Below are 14900 nucleotides of genomic sequence, written 5' to 3'. Positions count from 1 at the left end.
CGATAAGTGACCAACCTGCCACCGGCGGCCGCAAACCGGTTCGGCGCGAATAATGCGTGACGCGCAAGCTGTTCCCCCCACAAGTTGCGCGGCCACCACTTTCATTCATCTGCAGCTCTGGAGCTCCCGCCACTGGCCCCCAGGCTTTAGAAACAGCTGGTGACCTTGAGCTTTCTATCGCCCGCCCGATCGGTTCACGAAGATGACGCCCATTAACGGCTAGACACTTGGTTATTGATGGCGACCGAGCATGGCGAGTGTCGTAAATTTAATAACTCTTTCGTTTGTTACGCTTACAGGTGGACCATTTGCGGCCGCGATTGCGCCAAAAGAAATTGAAAAGCCTCATCGAGCTTCGACACTTTCGCTTTCGATAATAGGTGCCGTGGCTGCTGGAGAGCGAGTCTCTGTGGGGCCGCACGTGAATGAAGTGTACAAGGAAACGTCGAACGACATCGAAACAAATGATGTGCGTAATGAGGTTGGAAAATTAGCCGGTAAACTCCGGTGACTCATTGAACCAATTTTCCCAACTCGTTGCGCTCACAACGAGCAATTGTGCGCTGGTTGGGAAATTATTCAATTCAGGGTTTGCGTCGGAGGTTTAACCGTTGCGTTTCTAATGGAAAAGTATTATTAATTAAAAAGTAGAGCTTTCCGTTTAACAAAATTAAATTAAATTAATCGACCTTACTTTAAATCAGAAGCTTATGTATTTATCGGTTTCAATGTTTTAAAAACGACTACAACGAAAAGGAATTCCTCAAGCTTAGTAAGGACAACTGGCCGGATTGCCGGAGCATGTGACCTGGAGCGTTGATGCGTAAATCGACCAGCATAGCCGGCAGTAGCACCGCGGGTTTCAAGTGCACGGGCAAACGGTGCGTTGAGCTGGCTTACACTTTGCGTGTGCTGCAGAATGAGGGCACACGTGGTGGAGGCGGAATGCACCTTGCCTCGCGGTACAAGTTCTTCAAATAGGCCAGGTCTCTAGTTGCGGAAGCAATGGAGTGCCGCTGATTTGGTCGCCTTGGCCTTCCAAGATGCTCGCTGGCAACCCACCAAACACGCATTCGATATCGCTGCTACCGGTACACGTTCCAGAGTGGACGGAAAGACATTGAGAAGGTGACCAACCTCCTGGCGAGTTATAAAAAAAAGAAGTTTTAAGTTAAAATATTCTTGCGATGGGATAAAGATTGAAAGAAGACATTTTGAAGTTGGACATATTTTGCGAACCACGCCGATCGGTCGAATGAATCCAAAATTTCCAGTTATGATTCGCCTGCCTGTTCTGGCGTACCATCAAACCCGGCGACCTTCAACGCCTCAAACGATGCCCCCGGGCCCAGGCTCTAATCATTCCAGCAAGGTATGTGCAGTCGTGAGCAAAGAAGTGATGCAGAGAAATGGCCCAGCTTCGTGCGATCGGGTCACCAAAATGGAACCGGAGCAACAGAACTGGATGCGGCATGTATCGGTACCGAATTCGCAGGCCAACTCCACACTGGTGGGATGTGTGCGTTATGCAAAACTTTTTCCTTGGGCGGGTCCCCGGTGGTGGTGGTTGTTTGTTTGGTGAAACCCAACCGATCGGACAAGAACGGGCGCCAAAGCGTCTTCGATAGCGACACATGCGACAGTTAAACATGGCACGGCATTAAACAAGTTGGTGAGCAAGCTGGAACAAGATGTGTGCGAAAATAATGCTACACTGTCTCGGTATGTTTTCCACGCAACAACCACGCTTTTCCCCAGACCGACCGGCTTAGTTGATTGAATTGAACTCAATATTATTAATTCAACGATAGGGTACCTTGACTAGTTGGGGTGGTATTAGCATTACGAGTTCGCTGACGCTCGCTGGCAGATTTGAATTTTAAACTATGCCCTTTCGACATATCGGTACCTAAGCGCCCAACTAGTCCTATTCTAGCCGTGGTTCTGGGGTACAAAAATGGGTTATTAGGAAAATTACATCCCCACCATCGGGCGACTGATGACAGACTCCCTTTCATAGACGCTACATGCGTAGCTCTCCTAATAACTTCTAATACCCCCCCTGGGGGAACTAGAAGTGGAAAGTGCTGCTAACTCTAGATCAGGTTCAGTAGAACGTTGCGTCAAACGTAGCCGGACTCCTTCCGGGGGCTGAGGCCAGCTGCCGCAATACACCCGCACGTACAAGCCTGTGTTCGTTGGCTCGCCGGGTGTGCACCGGTACCGGACCAGTCAGTAGCCGACGGACAGCGCAGCGCATCAGATCGCTCTAGATCGCTCCCGAGATCGCCAAGGATTGATCGCCCAGGGAGGCTCAACGGAAGGCTTATGATCGGCCCGGCGGACGAAGAGCTTCGTTTTGTCCACCTGCCCAAGTTCGCGAATTATCATGAAAATTCGATTAATCAAGGCCTCAAGGCATCCTGGGGGATCGCCGCCCGCAGTGATCGTGCTCGGTGTTGCCATCGTTGGCTTCCTGTGTGTGGGTCAGTCGCCGTCGGCGGGCGTACAGGCGTTCGATGTGCTGTTCGGCTACAACAGTGAGTGTGCCCGGGGAACGCACCACCGCGGTGTCCTCCAGGAGCTGATCCGTACGATGAATATTTCGTTCCAGAAAGTGAATACTGGCAGATGCCGCAGCTCCATCTGTACGACAGCATGGAGCACTGTCTGCACAACAAACCGAACGGCGTGTTTTGCGTGACGAAGGTGGCCATCAAACCCGACGCCAGGTCCTCCGTTTGGCGCCTGATTAAAGTAACTAGCCCGGCGGTGGTCGCGTGCCGTAGCGGTGACGGTGTACTGATGAGTTCTTTTTTGCGCAAAAACTTTTCTAGAAATACTCCAAGTACACGTTCCAGTACAACCACGACGTGTTGACGCGCGGAGTGTGCGTGGAGAAGTGTTCCGGTGTGATTGATGAGCTGGTAGCATCCGGAACGCCAGCCGATCGGTACTACGTGCCGAAGTTCAACATGACTAAAAGGGTGAGTATGGCCCCGTTTCAACAGTGCTAGTGTTTGCCTTAATGTGCAGTTGTGGTGATACACAAACGGAGGATAGGCTTACAATCTTCTAGTTCTTTTACGTAATTGTGTTCGCCCTTGATATGCCACAGACTGTAAACTATAATAAACTAAAAATGAGTTTGAAGTGAATTGTGAGTTGAATATCAAGATATAAGGCTGGCGAAAAAGTAATCCATTATTTTCTTGGCAGATGACTTAAGTGATTATATCGATCGTACAGTTTCAAGTTTAGGCTTGTTTTATAGCTGATACTTAAAACTTAAAAAGATGTTTTCATTGATTATTGTTTGTTCCTTTCGTTTGTGAGTTACAGGGGGTAAACAATGGAAGTCACCAAGGAGAAATGTGGGTACATTTTACTGTTTTTCTTTGAAAAAGTCCAAAATTAAAGCTAGGCTGCTCAAATTTCGCATGTTGTTTATGGTGCCGATACTCTAACAGCTAGTGGCGATAAATTTTGGTTTTGTTGACCCGTTTCAGTTATTTTTTATGTTAAAGCCTAGGCAGACACATCGTCGAAAATGTCGATAAAATTATAGAAAAAATCAAAATTCTTCGATATGTTAGTAATCAGAGCATCGGCCAGAAGCTAAAGATCAATCATCAAACAGGTTAAAGCCATTTGCGCAAAGCTGGGTCCCCGCAAGGTATTGGTATTGGGGATGTGGAATGGGATACATACGACAATACTGTGTGAAAACGTTCGTGGTTTAAGCGTGGCGAAGCAACTAAACCGGTGGCCAAACCAGAAACAGCGGCCAGGAAGGTTCTACTGGATATATGGTGGGACTTGAAAGGAACCGTTTATTATGAGTTGTTTCTGTGTAGCCAAACGCTAAATTCAGATCTCTACTGTCAATTACTGCACCGTTCAAAGCTGACCAGACCAGAAGCAGCTGATCAAAGCTGAAGCAAATTGACCAGAAACGACCAGCATCGGCCAACGGAAGAGGTTTTGTGTTACACCAGGACGAAATCTGTCGCACGTCTTTAGTGGCTCACCAGAAAGTCCGGGAGCTTGGTTGGAAAGTTTTAATGTATTCACCGTATAGTCCAAACCTTGCACCAATCGAATGCGCACCTTTATCGTGCATTACAAAATTTCCTGAGTGATGAAAACCTGAGATCAAAAAAGGATTGTAAACATGGATTGCTCGAGTTTTTCGCCAATAACGACCAAACCTTCTATAAGAGAGACATTATGAGGTAATTTTTGAAAAGACAACAAGATTTTCAACAAAACGGTGCACATTTGACGCAAATCGGACCATCTTAAATACAGTTTTGAGTTTAACTAAAAACTATATGATAGACGCAACTCTTGTAGCGTATCTAAATCATGACTGGCCCGCCCCTAAGGACCAACTCCTTTCACCGCTTCATATCTGTCTTCCCAGGTTGTCGATTGTTAGATTATGGGTCTGTTTCGCACCAAAGATGAGGTTCTTCCGTAGATCTATCGCGGCATCAATCAATTAATTCTGCTGTGAAAAATATCCATTTGACCCTAAAGTTTTATTTGGCTTCTCCAAGAGTACAAAAATCCTACAACAATCCAACAAAGTCCAGGCTTAAAATTTAGCCACTGTTAAGGTTATTAATTTGAAACATTTGAATGATACTTATTCCCAGTTCATCATGTCCGACTGGATGCTGCCGAATGTAACGCACTACCGCAACGCGTACGGCCGTCTGGTGAACGTATGCCAAAACTATGCCCTCCGCTCACAGTACAACCTCAGTGGTTACGTCGAAATCGAGGAGTGCACCACCAACGAGACCCTCGTCAGACCAACAGGTAAGCCCAGAAATTCCTGCCGAAGATTTGGTGCTTCAGTATCGCTGTTCCTTCTTCCCCAGACGCTTTGGATGTGGCCTACACAACGCTGCTGTGCACCCTGTTCATATTGGCCGTAGGTTCTCAGTGTTACGACAGCCGGCTGGCACGAGCTTCTTCCGGCGGGAAACACTTTGTGCGACCACTCAAAAACCGAGGTATGTTTGAAATGGCTGCTGGAGGACACTACCGCATCAAGCGGGTATGACAGTCTCGTACTGATCGGGCTTTAGTGGCATGCTTGACCTCCGATTCACAGTGGCAACGATGGCGACGGCTTTCTCCGTGCACAGGAACTGGGCTCGGTTGACACAGAAATCGTCCCAGTGTCAGTACCAGCAGGATCTGGACTTTATCGATCAGATTCGCGTCCTGACGATGTGCTTCATTCTGATGCTACACGTGTTCATCGGCATGGTCATGTTCACCTCGCAGAACCCACTGGCGATGGAAGAGGTCAGAAAGTTTGTGCCCGAATGCGAGAAGAATGAGCGTCTAATACACGTATTTCCATTTGGACCCACAGTTCCTGGCTTACCCGGTGTCGCAGATGCTTTTCTCGATAGTGCCGTTCCAGGTGGATCTGTTTCTTTGCATCAGCGGGCTGCTGCTGACGGTGCAGTTCTTGCAGCACACGGAAAACAAACGCTTCCGTCTCAGCATCCTCTGGCAGGGGCTAATCAATCGGTACCTGCGGTCACTTCCCGTCTACGCGGTGCTCATGCTGTTTACCGTGTCCCACTACGACACCTTCCTGACGACACCGTCCGCGTACAAGATTCTACCCAAAATGCGGCTCATCTGTCGGCGCAAGTGGTGGATCAACTTCCTGTTCATCAACAACTACTACCAGCCGGAGGAGCAATGCCTCATCCATACGTGGTATCTGGCGGCCGATTTTCAGCTCTTCGTTATCGGACTGCTCATCATGACGGTCCTCTGGAGATTCCCCAAGGCCTCGTTCTGGTGCGCGGCCACGATGGGTCTGCTCGGATTCGTTCTCCCGATGATCAACACCTATCTGAGTGCGGTGGACGCCGTAATGCCACTGACAATGAAGTGAGTAAACGGAGCTTCCAGCGGAAGGTTTCAAACGATTCATCAAATAATTCACTCTATCCACAAACAGAGGCAACGAGTATCAGCTTTGGTACGATGAGTATTTCGTCCGATCGTATCAAGCCACGGAAACACACTGCGCCAGTTACTTCGGGGGTATGATCGCCGGCCTGATGTACCACAAGATTTCCCGCAAGGATTTGTCTCTACCGATCAAGACGGTACGTGTACTATTAGGGGAGGTTGGGCGACCAACACCTATACTGACACCCTGGTTTCAATCTTCCAACAGCTGCGCAATGTGTTCTTCCTCGCGTTGATCGCGATCGTAGGCTTTGCGTTGCAGGCCCCGCTCTACAACATAATGCAGTTCAGCAAACCGTCCATCTGGATGGCCTTCCTGTCCGGGGTGCACAAGCTGGCGATCGGCTCGTTCTACTCAGTGACCTTCCTGTTGCTCGCTTTTCACGATCGCAACACCGTCGTACGGCGCTGGTTCGCAGGAAACACGCTGAGCAGAGTGCTCGCGCGGCTAGGTTTCGGGTTCTACCTAATGCAGATGACGGTTCTGAAGGTGGTCTTCAGCAACTACCCGGAAGACACGCGCATTAACGTGCAGCTGATTGTGGGTTTCAAACGATCGACATCAGCCAGGTTCTACACACTAATCATCCTTCCCGTACTTCCCGTAGATTTCAACGTACTGCTCAACGTTCGTCCTTTCGTACGCCGTCGCGTTGGTAGCGTTTCTGCTGGTGGAGAAACCTTTCGATGTGCTACTGAAACTGCTGCTCGGTCAGGGTAAACGCCAGGGAAAATCACCATCTTCAGAACCCGTCAAGCCACCGAACGGTGACGTCATTATATCGACCGTGATGGAGGTCGATGGTCCGGTGAAGCTGCCTGGACAGGCTGAGCCTAACGGTCAGCCACCACACCATCCATAGATTAGTTAGCTGATAGGCTTTAGTGAAATTAATATAAGGATAACTTTAAGGAATCTACAAGTGGACTCACCAGCACCAGCTCTTGATTAAGTACTCAGTTAATAGGGAATCCGACATTTATTTGTTATTGAAACGTAGCACGTAAGACGTTAGTGGAAAGTTGTAACTATTGGTCCTTAAACGATTCCTGGTCGGTGCCATTTCACCGTGCCGCGCCGTGTTTCTGTGAACCTACGGAAGGAACGTAAACGAGTTGCGTTTAGCGTTTGAAACGCCTTGATTTCGAATGCGGGTCCCTCTCTTACTCAACAATCGTTTGCAAATGGCGGCACACGGAAACTCGACGAGTAAAGCCAGCACCAACGCGGCTGCGTAGCACCCAACCCACGAGTAGACCACGGATTGGAACTAGGGAAAATAAATTGTAAAACGCTCATTCAATCAGTTGCCAACCTTTCTAAGGTGGTGTGCCCTGGCTTACGTAAATCTTCCAGCTGAACTCGATCCCGAACCCGCCCGCGTTACGGGCAAGGCTTTTCAGCACACAGAACTGCACCATAAACACCCCGAAAGAGAGTCGGCTCAGAAGCAGAACCACGGGATGGCGGTGGATCGGTGCGTATCGACCACGCCACGCCGTTGCACCGTACAGGATTCCAACGGCGCACATGGTACCCCAACTGCACCGATGTACCGCACCGTACACGGCGTTCCAGAGCATCGGACGGCGGTAGTCGAGATCGTAGAACAGTGGAGCGAACGAGGCCTGCAGTAGCACCAGCGACGGTGGGACCCACTTCCATAGCCAGATACCCCTAATGGCCGGAAGCGCCAAGCTAGGGTCGTTCCGTAAGCGATGGTACGCCAATCCGGCGAAGATTCCGGCAAAGTAGCTACAGGTGTGCGGATGGAACAGCATGTAATCGAACTGTAGCACCCGGTGGGCGTAGAACACGAACCGAAGTTGCCTGGCGTGAGGGATCGATTGGGAAGCATTTAATCGGCGTGCCCGATTTGTGTGGGCTAATACGTACTTGAAGTTTGTCAGCACCACACCGGGGAACTGATGATGGTAAAGGTTGGCGATTGGAGCGACCACCGAGATGCAGATGGCAGTGGCTATCAGTGGCTTCCGTAGCCTCGGGTGTCGGTGGATGAGCAGCAGAAATGGGACGCCGATGAGGAAGAACTGAAAGTCGGCAGCTAAATGCCACGACTGCTGCATGCACTGTAGAGCGCCCACATGGGAGGATAAATTCGGGAGGTCACCTATAGAAATCATCTCGCACCTTACCATATTGCCGTGCCGGAAGTAGTTGTTGATGAACAGAAAGTTCAGCCACCCGTTGGCGCGGCAGTTATCCTTCTCCAGCTCAATGTACCGATAGTCACCCGGTCCTTGCGACAGTCGATCGAACCACGACACGTGATACAGCCAGACCACCAGCAGGAGCGGGAAAATGCGAAGGTACCGTACGGTGATCGCTTGCCCCAGGTACGACCAACCGATTCGGCGTCCGGTGGATGACGCGAGGTGCAGGAAGTGTACGGTCAGCAGCATACCGCTGATGGTGAAGAACGTGTGGACCTGGAAGGGGAAAATGCTTACGGCAACCAGGGACACCGGTAGGGCGAAGAACTCCTCCAGCGGGCGCACGTTCGCTATGGGAGCCGCCGCGAAGCACATCGACACGTGGATTGCCAGAATGACGAACACCGCCAGCAGGCGGAACAGTTCGACGAACGCGAAATCACGCTGCAGGATGGTGCGTGGTGGTGCCACCAGTTGACGCCACGTCCGGCGCAACGAGAACTCTAGCCAGAGCGGCCCCGTTGGCTGGCTGTCGAGCAGATGCTTTGGGATTTCGTTGTTGTTGATGGTGCGCTCGGGTCGCCTGTCGGAAACCGTTGCGCAGACAACGAGAGCGATCGCCAGCAGGACGATCGTAGCCAGAACAACGTGATATCCATCGATTGGAGCCGGGGATGGCGTTTCCTTCGTCGTGCAGCGCTCAATCTCTGAGTATCCGGTCAGATTGTACTGCTGCCAGAGTTTGTAGTTGGCGCAAATGTTCAACAGTGTACCGTACTGTGATCGGCGCGCTGATAACTCCGTTTCCGACGGGAGCGATAAAAGATGCTGTAAGGAAAGGGAACGGACCACAACTGATGATGTGAAGTGCTTCATACTAAAGACGGGCGGGAGGCTCACGTAGGGCACTGTCGTAACACGCTCGGTGTCGAGGAATTGTACGATCGATGGCTCCAACTGTTTCACCAGAGCACCGCAAGCATCCACACAGAGCCCACGATCGAGCAGAGCGTGATCGTGGTAGCTGGCAAGTTGAGAGTATTTCTGGAATGGCAGAGACACGCACTTCAGAACCCTGAACCTTGAACCAACACCTTCTGTGTACCTCGATCGTGCGCCACAAGTCCGAGCCCGGGGTAGGCTTGATGACTGTCTTCACGACGCAATACAGACCGGATGCACTGTACCGAGCGAAACAATCGGTCACATTTTCGTAGTAAAACAACGGTGGCATCAGGTCGTAGTCATCTACAAGTAGTGAAAGAGCACACTGCACGTCACTCCGGGGTCCTTCCCGTATCCACCGGTACGAGGATTATTACCACCAGCTTGTCTCTCGCCACCCGAAGATCCTGTTTGAGAGAATATTACAAACAAAAGCACGATCGCTCGCCTGGCTGGAGCCATTGCTCGATGCGCACACTTTGCCGGCTGAAATTACTATGAATCGCTCTTTTCACCGGAGCACCATCCTCGGTCAACCATCGGTGGCTTCCTAATCTGGAAGGTGGCGATCACCGAAAACATTAAGTCTAGAAAAAACCACAAGTGGACCAGCGCAGAGCAAAAACAATATTTACAAACGCGGCTCTCCAGTGGGCCCACCGCTGGACATGCTCTCGTGGGCCACCTTCTCACCTTGAAACCTGGAGAGGGGTCGGCTTCAATGACGTAGCCGTTACACCGGAATCCCTACCCTGTCGGGTGAAGCAATCGTAAGAAGCGTCTGCACTCGAAGATGACGCGCCTATTGATATTGGGACGCCTACCTGGGAAACCCTTGTTTTCAAATATACAAATCGTCCTCGACCTTGAATCCCCGTGCCGTTATGCAACTCTAGCGGACCTATTCCATTCGAACGGACCCAAAAAAAGAAGAACCTTTTACTTTCATTACCACTGATTGCACTGACTTTTGAGAACCCATCTGGTTGAAGTTGAGGTTTTACTAACACAGAACTCGGTTCGGTTCAGAACCTATTCTGAACTTCACTGGATTAGGCTGCATTTGGGATCCCCGCACAGTGGGGAATTTGTATGGAGCAGGCATATTTGGTTCTAGGGAGAATCTGGGAACTTTTTTCAACGTTTTTGTTTTCCTTGCACGTGTTTTGGTTAAATTCAACATTTTATGCATAATACACGCGTTCAAGTATAATAAATATCATTTTCTTGATATTTTAAGGTACGGCTGAGTTTCACAATCTGCATGACATTAAGTTGCTTTAATGCACAATCGTCTGAAAATATTCATTTTCTGATAAAAACGTAATGCCTTATGAGTTTAAAAAAAGATATGAAATGATCGACGAGTAAAGCTTTGTGCCATTGCGTTTGTGAGAATTTTTATCTACTTGATTAAATACAAGATCAATCACGATATCGTCATTAACGTTTTCCTTTATGAATAAAATATGGTTTTACCTATATCAAGAAAACTAAGTTTATGATTTCTTCGCTACCTATAGACCAATGACATAGAACTAATTTTTGGGGCACAGCAGGTACTTTAAGCCACCTATAAACCACTAAAAGGTTTTAACTTCTTTCTGGCCGCTAAACCTTGCGATCAATTCTTTATCTACATTAGGAACAGTACTTGCACGCTCAGGATCTGGAAATATTCTTTCATTATAGCGACTACCTTAAAATGCATATTCCCCGAAAAGATACACTAAAAATTGATCAAAAATGGGTAAATTGATAATTAAAATTGCAAAAGGTAGAATTCTACACAAACGTGTGTTCTGAAACATTATTACCTGTACAGGGTGTATTCGTTTGCTCGAAAACAAGATAAACATTTTACCTAGTTCATAAAGGCAATATGTTTTGTATAGCCGTTTCATAGACTGCATAGAGAAGTGGCACTTCCTTATGCATCAAGAATTGTTTTCTTAAAATAAGCCCAGCGGACACGGACGTATAGGTACGGATACAAAACTTACTTGAAATAGTTTAAAATTTAATTGTAATGCCTCGTTTAGTTGCACCAAATCGTACCGAAATATTGCTGCTTTATCAAAGTCGAAAAAATGTATTTTTTCGTAGTTTTCTTTAGTAGTTCCTAAAAGTATACAAGCAATGCCAAACGTGAATATCTGATTTTTTCTTATCAAAGAACGATCCATTACCTTTCGAATGATGTATAATACAGGAACATAACCGTTGCAGAATTGTGCACTCTCCATTTTTAGCACTCTTTCGGAATCTGTTTTAGGAAAATATAACTAACACCCTCTCTTTTTAAAATTAGTTTATCACCGTCTTTTCTCCATAGTGCCAACTACGAACGAAAGAAAATGCGCCTCAAGAAGCCGACGAGTGGTTGCTCTACGGCGTAGTGAAGCAGCACGGCGCAGAGGTACGATATGACGAACACCTTCAATCCCATCCAGACCTACAATTTAAGTGGACGGTAAATTAATTTCGATTCAAAAGCAATCACCAGCATACTCACCAGCAGTTCGGCCGACACGTCCCGTACCGCCGTTTCGTTACTAAACACGATGCGAAAAATCGGAAAATGTATCAAGTACACGGCATAGTAAAGCTTTGCACCACATCTGACGACCGCGGAACCGTAGAAATCTGTAAGTAAATCCGTACGAGGTTATTTTCATCCTTTCGGGATACTTTACCTTCCTCGCCAGCAGCGTACCAGTTTCGGTTAGCAAAACGCGCACGAAGAGCACACTGAAGAAAGCGGCCGCCGAAAGCTTGTACAGTGCGTAGTAGGCCGCCAGCCGCCAGCGGCTAGCATCGGCCGAGCTTTCGGAAGCTTCGATCGTCAGGTGGATGAACGTAGCGAGCAGCGTGAGTGCCAGCAGCAGCGATAGGTTCACGCGCCGAACCATGCGTCTCCTCTGGCCATCTGTCACCGAAGGCGCCTCGAGCGCAGTTCGGCAGCGATCGTAGGCGAAACCGGCCGCCATACCACCGACACTCCAGCACAGGTTGTTGTAGAACGGGGTGTAGAGTCGCGCCATGAACGGGCTGTCGAGTAGAAAGAAGCGCATCTCGTGCAGACTGGTGGGTCCGATCGGATCGAAGTCATTCCCGAGCACGCTCAGAAAGGGTCCCAGGAACGCACACAGCCCTAGGCCTGTCAGAATGGCGCTTTTCCAGTGTGGCCACCTTTTGGCAAGAGAAAAAAATGCTTGTCAAATGCACTATAGTCCTGGCGGCTGCAGGACCTTACCTATGGAGTGCGCAGAGCACGGTGGCCGTCGTGACGAACAGCTGGAAGTCGGTGCTCACGTACCACGAGTGTGGCAGGCACTGTGTGCCCGGAATGAACACCAACAGAACGATCATTTACTAAGCCGGTGCGTGATGCGTGGTTCAGTGACCGACGCGGCTATACGAACCGGTTCGCGCGTGTTGTAGTTGGACAGGAACAGCACATTGGTCAGCCAGTGCGTCCGGCACATGGTCTGCTCCACAATCAGCTGGCGCGGTCCAAGCGGTCCAGCGACGAAGTGCTCATAGGCGAGCGCACAAAAGCCCACCGTCAGCACGTTCAGCGGTTGTAATCTTATCAACCGGTGCCCGATGATCGCCGCTAATGTAGGTCGCTGGGGAGCAGATCTTCTGGCATTGTCCAGCAGCTTCACCGTCAGCAGCATGGAGCTCATGATGAAGAAGACCAGCATCAGAAACGGAAACACCATGCGGGCCAGCTTGATGTTGGGTTGGGTTAGTACCTGCCAAAAACCGTTGAGGATCATGCGGAACGATCATTGATTGATGACTAGGCAACCCAGCATACCCTTTCCAGCTCGGCCATATCCTTCATCGGCATCAGAAACGGCCCAAACAAGCAGCAATGGGCAAGAACCACCCCAACCAGACCGTAGCATTTGTACAAGTCGAACAGCAGAAAGTGTCGCTGGCACTCACCACGGGCTACGTGAGGTTCCAACAACACTCTGGATGGCCACAACAATCGTTTGACACACAGAATACACGCCAGACTAACGCCAATCGAGAGTGTAACCTTCAACGCTACGTTGTAGTGTCCGCGCGAAAAGTTCCTCAAACAGTATTCTATCTCCGTGTAGGGCGGTGACACTTGGGCCTGAGTGTTGGTCACTAGCCTACGACGCACCAGAACACTGGCCACACGTTCCTCCTCGGGGTGCGGGTGATACGTAGGTGGATAGAACCTGCGGCTCAGAATGTAACGATCCGTTCGCTTCCACGAAGCAGGAAACGTGGCAGGAACGCCAACTTGAGTATAGTTCTGCACGAGCTCACGAGCCGTCGTCAGACAAATGCCACGATCGAGAAGCGTCCTGCGAAAGTGTTTCCGGTCATCCGCCTCTTCGGTGGCACTCGGTACCAGTACTCGAACCATACAGTACACCACCGGATCACCGACACCTCCGGTACAATTGTCCCAATCGTCGAGCTCGTAAAAGGCCGGTAACCGCGGGTTGTCTGCGGATGACAGCTGCGTCAAACTGATCAGCAAGGCAACGCACGAGATGCCACCGTTCATTGTCTCTACGGACAAAACTGTGTTCCGTAGCGAACGACCCAACGTGGACTGGCTGCCCTAGTAGTGATCCCGACGATGCCCGGTATCAGCAGACGCGACGCAGGACACACGCGTTATCAGCTGCTCGGGAACGGTTCGCATATGGCTAATTCGGTGGCATCCGCTAAGGGCATGGCCAGCGCAGTAGGAAGCCATGAAAAAGCGAAACATCGATCGATTCTGACCACCGCGCTACGTCTTGGACCGGGGTTTGTTTTGACAAGTGCTACTCCCTTTGCGCCATACCCCGTGCGATGGGCAGATTATGTCAAAATAAATCGTAGTATACTACTAGACTCAACTGTACCCAATCAGCTGCCAATCTGCCATATTTACTCGGAGTACTGTCGTCATCGATTGAACAAATTTACGGATCGACCGATTAGAGATTACGATCCCGTGCCACACGGGAGCAAAGTGTTGCGTGCGTTGTGATTAGCTTGTCGACCTGCGAATTGGGCTCTAGAAAGCCTTAGTCTTCGCTCTATTATCAAATGAATCCCCGGCACGAGCATCTGCCGTGTGGCTTGCCTTCAAAGCACATGAATAATGGCGGCACGCTCAGGCAACGCTATCCGTAGCAGACCGAACATCAATATTGACTCGTAAACCGCGCAGCTATCAATTTAATGCTTCTGACCCCCCGCGAGCCCTTTAGCTTTATGGCTGGGTATACACCCATTACAGCGAAGGTGCAAAGGTGACGCGAAACGGTGACGCTGATGACGGTGTTCGGCCGCACGGCAATTGTGGTCTTTATTTGTTGACAAACTTCACGATATTGCGCGGTTTAACGGCGCAAATTGAAGCCTTACACGTGCGGACCGGCGGCACAGTCGCTGTGCCGCTGCGCGATCTGTCTGGCTGTGATAGACCGGCCTTGACCGTGATCAAGTCCTTAACGTATCCACCCAGCACACGCACCCTTTTCATCAATGGGCACCCGGTGGGCCCACGAATGAGCGCCAGCAGCCAGCGAGCCGCTAATGTGGGTCAATTCGGTAGCCATAATTCTAGATGCCCGCGCTCACGGTGAGCTACTCCATCTACTAATTCTAGTACCCCAGCCGGGCGGCCACGCAATTACTCTCACTGCGCGGCAACATTCCCGCATCGCTGATCGCGGACCGCAGGCGCAGCGACATTTGCTTACAAATTGCGAATTCTTCCCCCT

The 14900-nt window shown here is 49.8% G+C and overlaps 3 protein-coding genes across 3 annotated transcripts; 1 reads left to right on the top strand and 2 right to left on the bottom strand.

Moving 5' to 3' along the window:
* Positions 1-2256: 2256 nt before the first annotated feature.
* On the top strand, positions 2257-7279 carry LOC131205564 (nose resistant to fluoxetine protein 6-like). Its single transcript, XM_058197714.1, has 10 exons — positions 2257-2540; positions 2615-2757; positions 2838-2987; positions 4662-4827; positions 4890-5024; positions 5126-5322; positions 5393-5925; positions 5996-6146; positions 6218-6550; positions 6618-7279. Exons 1-10 carry the CDS (start codon positions 2390-2392, stop codon positions 6870-6872), a joined length of 2214 nt encoding a protein of 737 aa, XP_058053697.1. The 5' UTR covers positions 2257-2389; the 3' UTR covers positions 6873-7279.
* LOC131215564 (O-acyltransferase like protein-like) lies at positions 6918-9418 on the bottom strand. The gene is made up of 7 exons (XM_058209955.1): positions 9290-9418; positions 9085-9228; positions 8167-9012; positions 7907-8100; positions 7354-7840; positions 7178-7280; positions 6918-7103 (listed from the first exon to the last, which is right to left on the bottom strand). Exons 1-7 carry the CDS (start codon positions 9416-9418, stop codon positions 7075-7077), a joined length of 1932 nt encoding a protein of 643 aa, XP_058065938.1. The 3' UTR covers positions 6918-7074.
* Positions 9419-9614: 196 nt separating this feature from the next.
* LOC131215562 (uncharacterized) lies at positions 9615-13687 on the bottom strand. Its single transcript, XM_058209954.1, has 8 exons — positions 12956-13687; positions 12555-12890; positions 12386-12465; positions 11846-12321; positions 11645-11775; positions 11319-11584; positions 11133-11251; positions 9615-9684 (listed from the first exon to the last, which is right to left on the bottom strand). The coding sequence occupies exons 1-6, from the start codon at positions 13685-13687 to the stop codon at positions 11471-11473; spliced, it is 1869 nt and encodes a 622-aa protein (XP_058065937.1). The 3' UTR covers positions 9615-9684; positions 11133-11251; positions 11319-11470.
* Positions 13688-14900: the final 1213 nt, after the last annotated feature.

Source organism: Anopheles bellator, chromosome 1 (assembly GCF_943735745.2).
Source record: "Anopheles bellator chromosome 1, idAnoBellAS_SP24_06.2, whole genome shotgun sequence".
NCBI lineage: Eukaryota > Metazoa > Arthropoda > Insecta > Diptera > Culicidae > Anopheles > Anopheles bellator.
The sequence above is the reverse complement of the archived record's forward strand: the minus strand, read 5'-3'. Positions and strand labels throughout refer to the sequence as shown.

Coding starts and splice junctions, on each gene's coding strand:
- LOC131205564 (XM_058197714.1), top strand. CDS start 2,390: ATGAAAATTCGATTAATCAAGGCCTCAAGGCATCCTGGGGGATCGCCG. Junction 4,828..4,889: donor GACCCTCGTCAGACCAACAG/GTAAGCCCAGAA, acceptor CTTCTTCCCCAG/ACGCTTTGGATGTGGCCTAC. Junction 6,147..6,217: donor TGTCTCTACCGATCAAGACG/GTACGTGTACTA, acceptor ATCTTCCAACAG/CTGCGCAATGTGTTCTTCCT.
- LOC131215564 (XM_058209955.1), bottom strand. CDS start 9,418: ATGCCACCGTTGTTTTACTACGAAAATGTGACCGATTGTTTCGCTCGG. Junction 7,841..7,906: donor GTGGTGCTGACAAACTTCAA/GTACGTATTAGC, acceptor CCCTCACGCCAG/GCAACTTCGGTTCGTGTTCT. Junction 7,281..7,353: donor AGTTCAGCTGGAAGATTTAC/GTAAGCCAGGGC, acceptor TATTTTCCCTAG/TTCCAATCCGTGGTCTACTC.
- LOC131215562 (XM_058209954.1), bottom strand. CDS start 13,687: ATGAACGGTGGCATCTCGTGCGTTGCCTTGCTGATCAGTTTGACGCAG. Junction 12,891..12,955: donor ATATGGCCGAGCTGGAAAGG/GTATGCTGGGTT, acceptor GGTTTTTGGCAG/GTACTAACCCAACCCAACAT. Junction 12,466..12,554: donor ACTACAACACGCGCGAACCG/GTTCGTATAGCC, acceptor CCGGGCACACAG/TGCCTGCCACACTCGTGGTA.